Source organism: Ranitomeya variabilis, chromosome 5 (genome assembly GCF_051348905.1).
Source record: "Ranitomeya variabilis isolate aRanVar5 chromosome 5, aRanVar5.hap1, whole genome shotgun sequence".
NCBI classification, from domain to species: Eukaryota; Metazoa; Chordata; class Amphibia; order Anura; family Dendrobatidae; genus Ranitomeya; species Ranitomeya variabilis.
Genome location: NC_135236.1, coordinates 90,123,734 through 90,141,474, shown reverse-complemented (window position 1 = coordinate 90,141,474; position 17,741 = coordinate 90,123,734). Strand labels below are relative to the sequence as shown.

Genomic DNA, 17,741 nt, shown 5'->3' with positions numbered 1-17,741 from the left:
GCCATATAGCATATGGTGGAGAAGGCTTGGCAGGAGTAAGCCGAGGTAGCAGGGTTTAAGAACATGACATAAGCTGGTAGCCTGTTTCTTGTCCTATAGTATGTAACAAATACGTGTATAACTTTAGTGTACTGCCTTTGTATATATTATATTCAATGTATACAATTTTGTAATAGTGATAACACTGTGTTATTTTTTTAAGGCCTTGAATTAGGTCCAGGATGGATCGTAACGTTGGCCGTCATTAATCTGTCGGACACTTGCTGATCTTCCAATGAACTTCATATGAGTACCGTAGTTTACAACTACAATTAATACCTTATTGACGTGAATGATTTCACCATAAAGTGCTAGTAACCCTGGCACAAAAGCCCCTCTGCGACATTAGCATATACCAGCATCATAAAAGGCACATGGTGGGTGCGGGGCCTAAGTACAGATTGTTCACTGAAGACCAATAATTTAGATGCATACATTCTGTGGTTTACAAACCACTAATCCTTTGAGAATGACAAGATATAACTGGTAGGAAGGTTTTAGATAAAATATAAAAAAGATGACTTTCAATGTAAACAATATATTTTTATATAAATCTTTATTAGTCATAAAAACTTTGTTATAAAATCCATATACCTGAGAACATTGACACATTTGCCGATTGGTCACTATTATTAATACAAAATAAAATAACACATCTTTATTTTAGTAAAAAAATTATTACCAAAAAATAATCACATTGAGACATTTCAAGTTTATACATCCTTCACATTATAGATCCTTTACTTACAGCTTTGATATCTGCTATAGTCCTCCCCTTTTTCATATTAATTCCAAGTAACCTGCTTCTTATCTGTTCTCCAGTTTTCTTTATCTTCTTCTTACTGCCTTGTACTTTACTCTGGATTTCACCTTCTCATTTCTCCCTGACCTTCTTTACATTGTGTAAGGGGTGCAAAACTAGCAGTTGCAATGCCTATCTGCCCCATAAAAGCCCCAGTATTAAAAATGACTCGTTGTTGAGGCCTGATATAGATTTCGGATTGTAACACCGAATCTTCATTTGACACCTTTTTATGTCACCCATGTGTCTGACTTTTTTCTTCTGAATACTTGCCTGCCCTTACCTACATAATGTCAACTTCTCTCTTACTAAATATCAAACTTCCTTCTCTGCTTTTCAGTTTCGTCTCCTTCGCTATCACCTCACATCACATTCTTTTCCTGTCCTCTGACCTTATTTCTCTTCTTTAGTCATTCCACCTTCATTTACATCTTCTAACACTACTCTAAATCACAAGTTGTATGAATTACACCCATATACATTTCATCAATGTATAAGTGGAGCTTAGCTGGAAATTTTCTTTCATTTTTAGTTCTCACACTCTATAGTCACCTCCTTATTTACTTACTTGGCAAGCATTCCTTCACGTATATCCTGTCCACAACCTTGGTTGGGCTTTTATGAACATAATAATGTGTATTTTGACCCAGAGTATGACGTACAATACACAGCTATCCGTATTACTCTTTTTTACTGTTGTGGTCTGATTTTATGGAGTATATTGTTGATTTTTTATGCACAGCCTCCATAAAATGCATTATCGCCTCATTCCGCTCTCACTACATGTGAGAACCATGGTCAACCTATGGTACAGCTCCTTTTGCATAGCCAAAAGTATTCATAGGCTTCATTCATCCAAAGTATACTGTAAAAAAAAAAAAAATTGTATACCCTTGGCATACATTTCTTATTACTATTGTTGTTCATGGATGATATATGCTACTATATGCCTCAGAAGGTGAAAATTCTCCATATACCTTCAATGGATGGATGAAATTACATGTGAATGGTACCTTAGTTGTACTTGCATGTAGAGGACATTTCATTTCCTGTATACTTTTTTGGGGGTTACATATATCACTCTATGTCTACATAGTGGAATATGTTGCAACTCTTTCTGGTGGTAGGTTCAAATGTAATGTGAATAAAGCCTTAGTTATACTTATAGGTCTTATGTTCTTTCATTTCGTACCGATACTGAATTTTTTAAAATAAGTCCAAAGTGCTCTTCGACGACTAGAAACTTTTCTTGCCAAAAATAAAGCCATGTAGCCGCTAATGATTTGACTGCAGTGTTGGACTGGTGTGCCAAATGCCCATCAGTAACCAATTCCAGGGCCCCAATTTTCAAATACATGCAGATATGACATTATCCGCAATCACAAATTTATATAACAATGACCTGGGTAGATTGTTAAATGAATAAGATTCTGCATTTGTGTGTACGTAGTGATTCGAGTATATAGTGCCAGGTACAGCCCATATAAGAGGATGGTGGCCTACTCTTGCATGGGGGCCCACCGGAGGATTCTCCTGTGGGCCAGTCCAAGCCTGATTGACTGTAATACTTTAAGAGCATGCGCCTTCATTTTGGCTGGGAAGGTAAGAAGGTATGTCAGTCTTTAACATGTACAAAATTAGGAAAAATGTCCTCATGTACCATGAGGGATAGCAGAGGTCACCTACAATAGTTGGTGAGCAGATTTTCTTCTCTAATGTCTTGAGATATCTGGATACTTTGACGGCACAATGGGCAGATATTGCTCTGCGCTTTGATTTTTAGAACACATTGTTTGCAGAAGGAGCAGTGTCTGCAGGGGAGAAGTAGAGTGTCTGCTGTTCTGTCTAGACAGATCACACAGTTGGGCTCCTCTTCTCTGAACAGTTGTAAGTTCACCACTTCTGTTCTTAAGTCCAGTTTTGAAGATTTTTCCATATATTGCTTAGAGTGAGAAGGTAGAAAATCTTTGTTCTTTGTCACAATTGATTCAGGGTGACCTAAACCCAAATTTGGAGTATCTGTAGAAGAAAAGCATACATATTTATTATATAAGGCAACTATACAGGTATCTGAAGTATAGGCAGAATCCACAATGTGCATAGTATATCCCGAAGCAAAGCATCTCGAAGATAAGCGTCACGATACAGCAGTTATTCCATGGCAGTTAGTCAGGGCAGGAGTCAGGTAACCCACACTTTGCTCTCCCTTCTATCCATGTGCTTTATTCCTATCCTCCTATGTTCCCTTGCAATCCACATTCACCGCCCAATACCCCCTCCATCATGACTCATATGCATCAGCTCCTCACTCCTTCCCCTCTCCCATGTACAGCTCCCATGCACTTCTCACCTTCCGGAAAAACCTCAGCCCATCTTGCCTAAACACTTCACAAAATAAACTTCATACAATTCCAAAAACTACTTGCTCTTTATCTTCCTACTCCTACTGATTTCAGGGGACATCTCCCCCAACCCTGGTCCACCATCCACCAACCTCAACCCCTACCCTACCTCACATCGAAACCTTAAAAATCTTTCTAATATTATTTGCACTCCATCTCCTTCTTTTAGTTGTGCCCTTTGGAATCCACGGTCTGTATGTAACAAGCTTCCTTTTCACCACCATTACTTTCTGAAAAACTCTCTTAATCTGTTGGCCCTCATGGAAACTTAGATTCAGGATTCCAACACTGTCTCTCCTGCTGCCATTTCCCATGGTTGCTTACAATTCTCACATTCCCCGAGACCCATAAACAGACATGGTGGTGGAGTCGGCATACTCCTGTCCCCACAATGCACTTTCCAGATCATCCCCCCAGCTCCATCACTCTCATTCCCTTCTTTTGAGGTTCACACCATCAGGCTCATTCATCCCCTCTCCCTCAAAGTAGCAGTCATATAAAGGCCCCCAGGCTCACCCACCCACTTCCTGGACCATTTCTCTGCCTGGCTGCCGCACTTCCATGTCCTCAGAACTACCAACCCTTATCCTGGGAGACTTCAACATCCCCACTTCCACATCTGCATCTCAGCTTCTATCACTAACCACTTCCCTAGGCCTCTCACAGCTCTCAATCTCGTCCGGCTCTGTTCAATCTCTTACCTAGATAACTCACCGCTTCCCCTCGCTGACCACAACATTCTCTCCTTCACACTCACAATTCCTCGCCCACCCCAGCCCCCTCCTACCTACCACACATTCAGAAATCTACATGCTATCAACCCTCACACACTTACAGACTCTCTACACTCATCATTGTCCCAAATCTCCTCTTTTTCCGGTCCTGATCTGGTGGTACATCACTACAATGACACTCTTAGAAGCACCCTGGACCAAGTAGCGCCCCTCACCATCAGAACCTCCAAACACAGAGTAAAACAGTCCTGGCTCACATTGCAAACCCGATTTCTCCAGTGATGCTCTAGGAGTGCTGAACGCTTATGGAGAAAAACTCGCACACCAGAAGACTTCATATACTTCAAATTTATGTTATAAACCTATAACTCTGCCCTTCACCTCGCCAAACAGATCTACTTCACCACTCTGATCTCCTCACTATCCAACAACCCCAAGAAACTTGACACCTTTCACTCCCTCCTCAGGCCAAAAGCAAAAGCCCCTATCACAGACATTTGTGCTGTTGACTTGGCCTCCCACTTTATAGAGAAAATAGATAACATCCGTCAGGAAATCCACTCCCAGACACCAAGCGCAGCGACTCCCATCCCTCTCTGCATTTCCCCTGGCTCACTCTCCACATTCGATCCCATCACAGAAGAAGTCTCCAAGCTCCTCTCTTCTTCTTGTCCGACTACATGCACTACCAACCCCATTCCCTCACATCTCCTCCAGTCTCTCTCTCCAGTCGTCACAACTCACCTAACTACAATCTTTAATCTCTCCCTCTCCTCTGGCATTTTCCCCTCCTCCTTCAAACACTATCATTACTCCATTACTAAAGAAACCCGCCCTCGACCCATCCTGCACAAACAACTACAGACCAGTCTCCAATCTCCCCATCATCTCTAAACTCTTGGAGCGTCTAGTCAACTCCCGCCTTACCCGTTACCTCTCCACTCATTCCCTCCTAGACCCTTCACTGTCTGGTTTCCGCCCCCTACATTCGACAGAAACGGCACTCATCAAGGTGACCAATGACCTTCTGACAGCAATATGTAACGGTGACCACTCTCTGCTCATTCTTCTCGACCTTTCAACACTGTTGACCACCCTCTCCTACTCTCTAGGCACCAGTAACTAGGCATTAAGGACACTGCTCTCTCCTGGTTCTCCTCCTATCTTTCTGACCGCTCCTTCAGTGTTCTGTTCTCTGGCTCCACTTCATCTCCTCTTCCTCTCACTGTTGGTGTACCTCAGGGCTCCGTCCTTGGCCCCCTTCTCTTCTCCCTCTACACGGCCCCAATTGGACAGACCATCAGCATTTGGCTTTCAGTACCATCTTTATGCTGATGACACACAACTATACATGTCATCCCCTGACCTTACCCCCGCTATACTACAGAACACCACTGACTGTCTATCTGCAGTCTCCAACATCATGTCTGCTCTCTATCTGAAACTTAACCTCTCCAAAACTGAACTTCTTCTGCTCCCGCCATCTACTAACCTCCCTAAATCTGACATTTCCCTCTCCGTGGGTGGCACCATAATAACACCCCGGCAGCAGGCGCGTTGTCTGGGCGTTATGTTTGACTCAAATTTCTCCTTCACATCCCATATACAATCACTTGCCTGCTCGTGCCGCTTACACGTAAAGAACATCTCTAGAATCCGTCCTTTTCTCACCATGGAATCAACACAAATCCTCACTGTCACCTTGATCCACTCCCGCCTGGACTACTGCAATGCTCTACTAATTGGCCTCCCCCTTACTCGACTTTCCCCTCTCCAGTCTATGCTTAATGCAGCAGCCAGGGTTGTCCATCCAGCTAATCGTTACTTGGACGTGTCCGCTCTTCGCCAGTCGTTATACTGGCTGCCTATTCATTACAGGATACAATTCAAAGTTCTTGTTCTCACCCACAAAGCTCTCCACAGTGTGGCACCCCCTTACATCTCCTCACTCATTTCTGTCTATCGGCCTAACCGACCACTGCGCTCTGCAAACGACTTTCGACTAACCTCTGCACTAATTCGTACCTCCCACTCCCGACTCCAAGACTTCTCCCGTGATGCACCTATCCTCTGGAATGCTCTACCCCAAGATATTAGGACCATCCACAATTTGCATAGTTTTAGGCGCTCCCTCAAAACACATTTGTTCAGAGTGGCCTATCACGTTCACTAGTCAAAGTCATTTTATGCTTGTGTGTGTGTAGCCCATTCACTATCTCCATCTATCCCCCACCCCCTGAAGATGGCTGGACCATCATTGTAAATAAGCTCCTGTACTTTGTATCTCCTCCACCTCATTGTAGATTGTAAGCTCTCACGAGCAGGGTCGTCTTATTTTGCTTTAATTATTGTATTGCTAATGTTATTACTTATGACTGTTGTGTTTGAAACTGTTAAGCGCTGCGGAATATGTTGGCGCTATATAAATAAAGATTATTATTATAGTATAATGGATCAGTTTGGAACTGTAATGATGCATTTTAGGATAGGTGATAAGTATCTGATCACTAGTAGTCCCACTGCTCAGACCTCTAGCGGGGCCTAGGTGCAGCATTTGAATCATGTGTGCTATGGCTATATTTACTGCCTATATGACAGATACGCACTGGATGTATCAGAGGTGCGCATGCGCTACTGCCTCTTGTTTTCATGATTTGAGGTGGTCCCAGCCATGGATTCCCCAGCAATCAGGCACTTATCAGAGATCCTGAGTATATAGAATAAACTTTAATTTATAGATAGATATGTATGATAGAAACATGAATACTTAAGGTGCATTGTAATGAAACAATTAAAGATGACAGACAAATGAATCATAATTAATTATCATAATGAAGGTTAAAATAGACGTAACCTACATTTTTTCTTCATGTGTCAAGACGAAGGACACTAGATGACATAACCAAGTGTAATTTGTTTTTTTTATTTTACATTTAGGTGTGTCAGTGCTGTGATTGTAATACGTTGTATAATCCCATGTCATACATGGCTAAATAACACATATAATAGAAAAAAGTGGATAGTCAAATCAAGGACTAGGTAAAATAAATATTCAAGCTTTATTCCATATAAATTATAAAATGAAAATCCACTTGCTGATGGTAGATAAACACTGACGTTCATTGTGCCCTACTCTATGACTAACGGTGCAATCATTTCCAGAAACGGATTAGGCCGATCCACTTTATTTCTATTATATGTATTTTCTGCCGATCAGCAGTATCGGGACAGCACCCATTATGATAAGGACTGATTTATTTTCTGATGCACGATGAACAACATATTCATTTTTGCAATGGCTAATAACTCATTGATACTATACTCTGTAGAGCAACAGTTTCAGCTTCATCTGTGGAGAACATCAAGGTTTTTCAAAGGGATTCCCACCAATCTCAAGTATTGATGTATTTTGGCCTGTTTGAATGGAGTGGTAGCACGCATGTGTGATCACCGTTCTATTCAATTTTAAGGATCCATTGGTTTGGTAATGTGCATGCGGAACCACCATTCTTATAGACAATGAATATCTTATTCTCGAAATTGATGGGGCTCCCAGTGGTTGCATCTTCACAAATCCTGTGGATAGGTGATAAATGATTTTCGTGCGATAACTTTAATGAAAAATTCTTAACTAAATTCTAATAAGGCAAAATGCTTAACAGCCTTACGTTCCAAGTAATATTTGACTAAACCCATTTTTAATTGCTAGTCTGGCATAGTAATCTGGTCCAGATATGATCTCTGAATATATCTTATCTGTAGTAAAGGGAACTACAAATATGCATTTTATCTAACGTATTCGTGTGACTGCTGTTCTTTGTGCTCCAGGGTTGATTTTTGCTCTCCGTCCGGCTCTGATGGAAGTTAACACGAGCCAAAAAAATTAATCTATTGCCAAAGTTTATAGCATTAGAGAACAGGTTTGTCATAGGGCATACATTATTTGTATTAAGTTTTTGCCACACATCTGATATCACTATATAACCAGTATAACCAGTCGGTTAAATAACACGTACAATGGTTAACCATACAAATAATCTTATTGTGACCTGATTTTGCATAGATTCCTAATGTATGATAACAGTCATACAATATAGCCAGTGCTTGGTATCTACAGGCAGGATGGAGCAGCTGGCTTATGGGTCTCAGAACAGGAAGAGGGTGTTTTCCTGGACAGGACAGAGAGCATTTATGGAGAATGAAGTTGAGATCGCCAATATAATTTTTTTTTTTTTAATTGATAAAAGTGAACTCACCTATATTGCTAGGACAACAACATCGAAAAAACTTCTGTTTTGATCTTCCATCTGAAATAAATAAATAAAAAAAAACATTTTTATTAAAATAGAAAATATCTTACTACTATGATAAATTAATAGATATAAATACACTGGCTGACAATCTGGAGCACTCACCCATAAGCTGTAAAGCCTTTGTCTGACCATAGACATCCAACATGACCCAGACGGCTGTCTTCCTTGGTATACCAGAGAATAACACCTCTGGCTTAAAACTTCCCTTCTTCTTTAGAAGTACTTGACCTATTTTATTTATCCAGAAGCAAATTTCTTCACCCTCTCTGCACAGTTCCTCTGATATACCAATAGCCCAAAAATCAGGCCTAATGGTAAGGTTAGGACAAGCAAATGGGGGAAGAGAGGTAGAGTCAAGGTTGCTAGGATTCGTAGAAGTAAAGCCAACTCGTAGAGCTCCATACCATCGCTGTTCAACCTTCAGGATCCTTATCCAGACTTTCTCTCTGGGGAGAATTGGCCGATTTGAGAAGATAATTCCATCATGGAAGCTGTGCCTTCGTTCGGCTTTGTGGCGGCAACTGTTCAGGACAATATTATAGCCCTTAGAGTGGGGGTGAAAAGAAAGGCCTAAGGATGCAAACAGAAACGTGGGTCAACTAATGTAAGGCTACTAGTATGCACACAAGATGTCAGGGCAGCACGGTGGCTCAGTGGATAGCATTGCAGCGCTGGGGTCCTGGGTTCAAATCCCACCAAGGACAACATCTGCAAGGAGTTTGTATGTTCTCCCGGTGTTTGCGTGGGTTTCCTCTGGGTACTCCGGTTTCCTCCCACATTCCAAAGACATACTGATAGGGAATTTAGATTGTGAGCCCCATCAGGAACAGCAATCATAATGTGTGCAAACTGTAAAAGCGCTGCGGAATATGTTAGCGCAATATAAAAATAAAGATTATTATTATATGACCCCCAAAACCAAACCCCTCAATATTGTGTTCAAAACATAGAATCGAATTATGTGCAGTCATTTGTATAAAACTGTCTTTGTTGCCCCTAGCACTCAATCAGAAATCAACTTTCATTTTACTACAGGCAGTATTGATAAGTGAGGCTTATGGAGTTTTCTTGTTAATTTCAGATGGTCAAGGAACAGTCATTTAAGATGAGTTGAGAAACAAGACTTCATGATATCACACGATTTGCCAGAGTACATATTCTCCAATGCAGCACAATACTGGTACTATATAACCAGTGGTAGGAGTGTACATCATTCACTCTGACACACAAAAAAAAAATGTACCATTTCCCATATTGTTCCAGGTGGATCTAAACCTTGTACTTTGTCCATGCCCCATATAAATAAATGTACTCTTGCTTCATAAATGTAATGATACATGACTGTACTGACCGCCAAACAAGTGTACCATGATATCGGAGGCAAAGGTGGAGAAACCGAGTCTCTCTGTACTACTTACGGTACATGTCGACTTTTTATGTCAGTAAGGAAAGGAAACGTGTAGATACCCGGGGCTTTTTACTGGCAAATTCTTCTATGTCATATATCTAAAACTTGTTAAAAGTACGTTCAGTTCTTATGTTATGATAGATCGACAGACAGATATCCAATAATTATGCTGGCGTAAGTAGTATCGTATGAAGCCCCCTCATCCACATCAGACTAAAGTTGTCTGAACCCTCCAATATTAGCGGAATCGGCTGACAATCAATATCAGTGTTCCCCAACTACATTACTCGAGCCACCAAAGGATCATGTTTTCAAGATTCCCTTAGTAATTTACAAGTGATAATTCTATTACCTGTATAATACTAAGAAAATTCTGAAAACATGAGCTGTTGGTGGCTCTTGAGGACTGGAGTTGATGAACACTGGTCTATGTCTGCCTTCAAACATGCCACAATCACACCTATCCTCAAAAAGCCATCCCTTGACCCAAGTGCTATGTCCAGCTATCGCCTCATATCTTTGCTCCCATTTGCTTCCAAACTCCTTGAGCAGCATGTCCATGCTGAACTTTCCTCTCACTTTGCATCTAACTCTCTCTTCGACAACTTACAATCTGGCTTCCGTCCCCACCATTCCACTGAGACTGCCCTGACCAAAATTACTAACGACTTAAGGCCCCGTCACACTTAGCGACGCTAAAGCGATCCCGACAACGATACGACCTGTCAGGGATCGTTGCTGCGTCGCTATGTGGTCGCTGGTGAGATGTCAAACAGTGAGATCTTCCCAACGACGCAGCAGCGATGCGGCGACCAGTAGCGACCTGTACAACGATGTCGTTGGTCGTTGTGACCCTGTCACATGGCAGCTATTATGACGATTCAGACCTCGATGAGGGAGGTCCTGTGTGACGTTGTAGTCAACGAGGTCGTTGGTAAGGTGTCAAACACAGCAATGTGTGCTACCCAGCGGGACCTCAACGATCAAAAAAAGGTCCAGGCCATTCCGACACGACCAGCGATCTCACAGCAGGGGCCTGGTCGCTGCTACGTGTCAAACATAGCGAGATCGCTACTGAGGTCGCTGTTGCGTCACAAAACTTGTGACTCAGCAGCGATCTCGCTAGCGACCTCGCTTAGTGTGACGGGGGCTTTACTTACAGCCAAAGCTAACAGACAATTCACTATACTCCTCCTCCTAGACCTGTCCTCTGCCTTCGACACAGTTGACCACTGCCTCCTACTACAGATCCTCTCTTCCTTTGGGGGTCAAAGACCTTGCCCTATCTTGGATCTCCTCATACCTTGCCAACCGCACATTTAGCGTTTCCTACCCCGATATTACCTCTTCATCTCGCCCCCTTCTCTGTTGGAGTCCCCCAAGGCTCTGTCCTAGGACCCTTACTCTTCTCAATCTATACACTCGACCTGGGACAATTCATAAGGTCCTATGGCTTCCAGTACCATCTATATGCCGATGACACTCAGATCTACCTCTCTGGCCCAGATGTCACCTCTCTGCTCTCCAGAATCCCAGAGTGTCTATCAGCCATATCCTCCTTCTCCTCTCGCTTCCTCAAGCTCAATGTGGACAAATCAGAACTCATTATCTTTCATCCATCACGCATATCTTCCCTACCTGATCTATCTATCAAAATAAATGAAATCACACTTTCCCCTGTCCCCAAAATCCGCTGCCTCGGAGTAACCCTTGACTCTGCCCTGTCCTTCAAACCACACATCCAAGCTCTCGCCACCTCCTGTCGCCTCCAGCTCAAAAATATTTCCAGAATCCATCCTTTCCTCAACCCACACTCTACCAAAATGCTCGTGCATGCCCTAATCATCTCCCGCCTCAACTACTGCAACATACTCCTCTGTGGCCTACCTTCTAACACTCTCGCACCCCTCCAGTCCATCCTTAACTCTGCTACCCGACTAATTAATCTCTCTCCTCGCTACACTCCTGCTTCACCTCTTTGCAAATCCCTTCTCTGGCTCCCAATTTCCCAGCGTATCCAGTTTAAATTACTAACACTGACCTACAAAGCCATCCATAACCTTTCTCCTCCGAATATTTCCACACTAATCTCTCAATATCTTCCCTCATGTAATCTCCTGTCCTCCCAAGACCTCTTACTCTCCTCCACGCTTATTCGCTCTTCACTCAATCGCCTCCAAGACTTCTCCCGAATATCACCCATCCTCTGGAATTCAGTGCCCCAACACATCCGGTTATCCACTACTTTTGGATCCTTCAAAAGAAACCTGAAAACCCACCTCTTCAAAGAAGCTTACAGCCTGTAAAGACCACACGGCCACCTCAACACCATTGGAGCTACTGCAACTCTCGACCTACTGTCTCCTTCCCCATAATACTGTAGAATGTAAGCCTGCAAGGGCAGGGTCCTCTTCCCTCTGTACCAGTCTGTCATTGTTAGTTTTGTTTACTGTAAGTGATATTTGTATTTTGATGTAACCCCTTCTCTTGTACAGCACCATGTAAATAATGGTGCTATATAAATAAATAATAATAATATGTGAATGGGAGCATTCTAGCTCTCCCCATATAGACAGTGTCGAGTGTTAACCATAAGTAATGTCAAAATCAGGTTATGATAGATAAATATATAGATAGTCCAATAATGTTGTATTGTGTAAAGACCCCCATACAATTTTGGTGGAATCAGACAATTTGATGTATATGAATAGACAATGTTGGGAGGAGAGAATGATGTCCTTTTTGGATTTCAATGGCCAATCCTTTTATTCTCTGTAGAGTCTGACGGGGGCTCTCATAGAGAACACAGGACTGCTCAGCCAAAAGTTCCCGTGTATGAAGTATTCAGGGGAGATAATTTAAGCCAACAGCTTGCTAATGTGTATGGGGGCTTTTACTGTGATGTCCCATGGTCAGGAATGTCATTCTATCCATCTGCACCGAATACATAATGGTGTTTTTTTAGAATACCGCTGAATCATATGTCCATAAAAAAATCCTTCTACTGTTGCAGGGTTTACGTAGTGACCATCTATCCTTGCTCTGCAGCTACGGTCTCCAAGACAGTAACATCAAACATGACCTAAAATATACGTTCTACACTAAATGCCAAGATTTAGGCCATGTTCACAAGTTCAGTATTTTACCTCAGCGTTTGTAAGCCAAAACCAGGAGTGGGCAAAAAATGTGGTGATGTGTTTCTATTGTACTTTTCCTATGAGGCTACGTCCCCATGATCAGGAATAGCAGCGCTTTGGACACAGTGTATTTTTGCTGCCTCCAAAACTCTGCGTTCTTCGTGAACTATGTGGATTTAATGCATCTAATGACTGGTTATGGGGAAAAACTACCGAAATTATCATACTGCGGCTCATAAACCCGCACCGCGGGTGGGTTACGCAGCGGTTATTAGAAGCACAGTGGGCATAGGGAGTTCTATAAATCCCATCCACTGTGCTTGTATCGTAGAACGCAGCGTTTTGCTGCTATTCCTGATCGTGGGCACACAGCCTAATTCTTCAACTCCTGATTTTGGCTTACTAATACTGAGGTAAAATATCGACCAAATACTTGTGTGAACGTGGCCTAAAGAGAATTATTGGAAACTCAGAAGTGTAAATGTGAATGAAATCCTATCATATCACGTGATTGCTCTACCGCCCTCACTAATCACAAACAAGCACTGGAAAATAATTTACAATAAGTCTATGCTGGTGCCCGCTTCCTGGCTTCTAGGAATCAGGCAGCTGGCATATTATCTCTTACCGGCGGACACATTATAACTGCAATAACCCATATTTATGGTGCTTTTAGATTTTAACATTTGCAGTTTGTTAATCAATTGTTCTAGTTCCCCTACCTGTCGTTATTTCCAGGACCATTCAGCAGGTGCTGCTTATCTCAGAGCAATATATTGCTAATATAAGCTAATTATTAACCACGTGAATTGAGAATAACGCTGGGCAGTAATAAGGTACAAGAAGGAAACCTCAGACTCATCAACCTTTCTTAGTTTCTTTCTTACCACAAAGCAAAGTGGTTTTCTTCTTGCATTGAGACATGTTGTGTGACACGGACTAGCACCCGCAACGTCTTTGTTTTCTAAGTTACAGTCTGTTGTACCATGCAATGTCATTGTCTACACATCTAGTGAGTCTAATCACAAATATGCATTGTGTTAATATATATGTCTCTTCTTCAATCAATTCCTTTATGGAACCCTCTGGTCAGAAAGCACCTTCCTTCCCTTTTGTAAGAATCCTCTCCAACCATGCAGCTTTTGTACGTCAGTCCAATGCTGTGTTCACATCAGTGGCTCCATCGGGACTTACGTCTGAAGTTCTGGAAACGGGATTCAAACATATGTGCTGATGGGACCCATTGACTGTAATGATGCAGACGGAGTCACTATATGCTCTGTCCGACATCATTTTGGGCTGTATCCACCTATTTGCGATGGGTAACAAAACACAATCGACCATATCTTGGTACCTGTTACAAAAAGTTGGATATGGACAGAAATTATATCTAACAGAACACACAGTAATTCCGTCCTCATCATTACAATCAATGGCCCGGTCAGCACATATGCCTAAATCTCATTTTCCTGGTTTTAGAGGCGAGTCCCGACTGAGCCACTGACATGAGGATCAAACGTAAACATCCTAAGAAAGATAGTTTGTATGATTTGTGAAAAATGCATTAAAAATAGATTTTATTTGCATTGTTTTAGCATTGCCTAAAAGCTAGAGATGGAATCTACGTCTGCTTGGAGACTGAATTGCTCTTTAAAGGGAATCTGTCAGCAGGTTTTTACTATAAAATCTGAAGGCACCAGAAGACAGAGCCTGAAACACAGAATTCAAGGATGTATTACTTGTCAAAGTGTGTGCTGTTGTGTACTAACTGAAGGATTTATCACTCAGAGATTAACATTGCCGGACTAGTCCAGCAACTAAGCACCTCACTGTCTATGAAGTTTGTATATGGAAGCCTGGTGTGGGCGGGGTTAGCTTCCTCAGCTCTGCTTCATTCTAAATCTAAAAGCTCTAATTTTGTCCGAATGGCTCTACCCAGTAAAGTAAGTGATACATCGTTGGATTCAGCTTCTGTTTGCCTACACCATGCTGCTATCAGATAAGATAGCAAAAACCTGCTGACAGATTCCCTGTAAAGATCAAACACCTCTTTATTAGACTTCTTTTCAAATTGAAGGAGTTTTGATAAAAATGTAATAATTTATTGCAAAGTGTTGTACAAGCTTGAGAAGCGGTCTCACTGCTAATTTCCAGCATAATCATAGAAATGTAACTGCAAGTTTAAATATTAATTCCCACTGCTTGGTTATCTCGCAGCTGTATTCAGATCCTCTATTGCAGATTCCATTAAAAAAAATAAAAATAAAAAAAAAATTGGAAAACAAATAGCAATGCACAACAAAATCATGTCATTATGATGGGAACATGACAGACCCTATCATTGTCAATTTGTTCGGTTAATGTCCATCATGTCATTGATGCATTCCCAGCCCAAATTTCATTTTACTGTTCCTATGAAGGAACATAAAATTGAAGGCCAAAATGCAAGTATGAACAGAGCCTTATACCAGGGATGGATACTGTGAAAAACATATCTAAAATGGCTAATGGAGAGGGGTCTACCAATCTATAGCGACCCTTGGAAAATACAGGGAGTTTCCAAGTGGGAAACCCCCACATTTATCAGGTGTTTAATGTGATAAAGGGATATTTCAGATAGGGATTTTCCTGTCTCTGAGTCTTGGTCACAAGTGCTCTCCGTAGTTTTGGTAGATAGCACTCATCCCCATGTTATTTTATGGGGCTCTGTACATGTCCAAATTTTTCCTTGGACTAAGTGGTCCATGGAAAACAATCGCAGCGTGCACAATTTGCTTTCAAGACTTGAATGGCACTTGCCCATTAAACTCTATGTGTCCATGAAAACAATGGACCGCACTTGGATGACATCCGAGTGCATCTGATTTTCATGGACCGTCATTATAGAGGTGGAGAAACTTTTTGTGTTTTCTCTCAATCTCCGAGAAAATCGGATAATAGTTTGATCAAACTGTGATCAGAATCTGAACAGCGATTAACATAATCGGAACGATTTTCTCGGAGATGGAGAAAACAGTCGTTTTCACCTGCACTTAGAGACAGCAATTTCTTCCAGCATATGCTAGCAGTGGCTTCCCATGGCGAAAACATCCAGGAAAAGGAGCTGCGAGGTTCTTGCCGTGATATATTAAAGACTCTGAGAATGGAAGACTTGATCTACTGTAATTGTTACATTTGAGAAAAGTGCTATTATAGCTACGTGAACACTTCTGTTTGGAAATACCAATTGTCTGTTCCTTTTAGAGGAACAGGAAAAACAGAATTCATGTTAAAAACGGCTCTACTGCATTACAATAGAAGCAAGGGGACTCCATTGATTATTATGGGGTCCATGTGGGTTCTGCTTTTTGTCCGTTTTTAGAACACAAGAAACGTTCTGCATTATCTTCTTATATTTACCCCCAGTCTAAAAACTGACACAGATGGAGCCCATAAACGTCAATTTGGCCCCTCTGCTTCTATTTTGCACATGAATTCTGACTTTTTAATAAAAACTGAATGTGTGAATGGAAGCCTATATGTGCACACAATTTTCTGCAAAAAATTCTATTGCAAATCCTGATGTGTTGGCAGGAAAAAGCCCTGTGTAAAAATAATTCCTTTTTTATTGGGTATTTTACATGCGTTTTTGTTGCTGATTTTTTCCCCACTTATTAGTTTGGGTGAAAGCTGAATGAATTGACATCCTGCAGACTTAAATCTGCAAGGAAAAAATAAGCAATGTGTCAATGAGAATTCAGGAATCTCATTCACTTTGCTGGTACTAGGATTACCTTCAGGTTTTGTGACAAAACGGTACAAGCAAAAAAAAAAATGACAAAAACGCAAAATGTGCATAAGGCCATAATATGCATATTACAAACGCAACTGAAGTTCTACCAAACTGATGTTAGATTATTACTAAACCATATGCGGGTCCAAATCCCGAGGACATAATATAGATGTTAAAATGCAGCCATATTATGGACATGTAAAGTTGACTTCAAAAGTAACACAACAAAAGAAGAACAATGTAATTTAGAAAATAACATCTTTAAATTATCAATGACAACGACCAGTCATGTGTTAATCACAAGACAAGATTTCCAACACTTTCACGATACATCCGATAGATCGGTCGTAAAATGTGTCTTACATGTGGATTTCATTCCGGATTTTATCTTACAATTGCGAAGGATGAAAGTCCGCAGCATAGATTTCCGTGCTGCAGAATAAAACATTTGCACAGAATTTCCTTCAGGATTTCACACCGACTTCTTATGTAGGACGTACATGAGGTTTTGTAAAATCTCATCCACTTTTTTTGAGACCATAATACATTATTTGCAAAATCCAGATAGAATTTCTATAGTTATTTTTCGTATCTGTCTCGTCTGAGCATACCCCAACAATAACAATCCTTAAATTATAAGAATTTATCGCAGCTTTTAAAAAAAGACGAAATGAAAAGTTCTAGGCCGAGGTAACCAGCCTCAGGCAGACTTTGTAGCACTCACCTTGAGCCTCGGAGCTGCAGGTCAGCCCCATGATTTACCGTGTGGCAGTATGATCACACAGACATGTGTATGTGTTTATATCCGGCCTTGTGGGACGGTTTAGGGCTGGGTAATTCCCTGACATTGTCACTCCTACTTTCCTTTCTCTTTTCTTTTCTCATAATTTACTGGAAAGTCCCTGATGAGGAAATAAAACTTGAAGAAAAAAATAAGCCTCATTAACAGCACCATCACCAAGGAAGAATTTTCATGTGACCCAAGCGCTGCTTGTCAATAAAAAGGGAGAATCGGTGTGAAAAGCTATGGAAAATTCCCTTGTCTACATGCTGCAATAGGAGAGGAATATAGGACAATGCAGAGATGGAAGCACAAGTGAATCAGAGTTTATGCTTCTATGTGTATTTATATTT

At 41.4% G+C, this 17,741-nt stretch overlaps 1 protein-coding gene across 1 annotated transcript; it reads right to left on the bottom strand.

Moving 5' to 3' along the window:
• Positions 1-585: 585 nt before the first annotated feature.
• NEURL3 (neuralized E3 ubiquitin protein ligase 3) lies at positions 586-17,416 on the bottom strand. Its single transcript, XM_077262909.1, has 4 exons — positions 17,332-17,416; positions 8,393-8,860; positions 8,234-8,284; positions 586-2,860 (listed from the first exon to the last, which is right to left on the bottom strand). Exons 1-4 carry the CDS (start codon positions 17,360-17,362, stop codon positions 2,520-2,522), a joined length of 891 nt encoding a protein of 296 aa, XP_077119024.1. The 5' UTR covers positions 17,363-17,416; the 3' UTR covers positions 586-2,519.
• Positions 17,417-17,741: the final 325 nt, after the last annotated feature.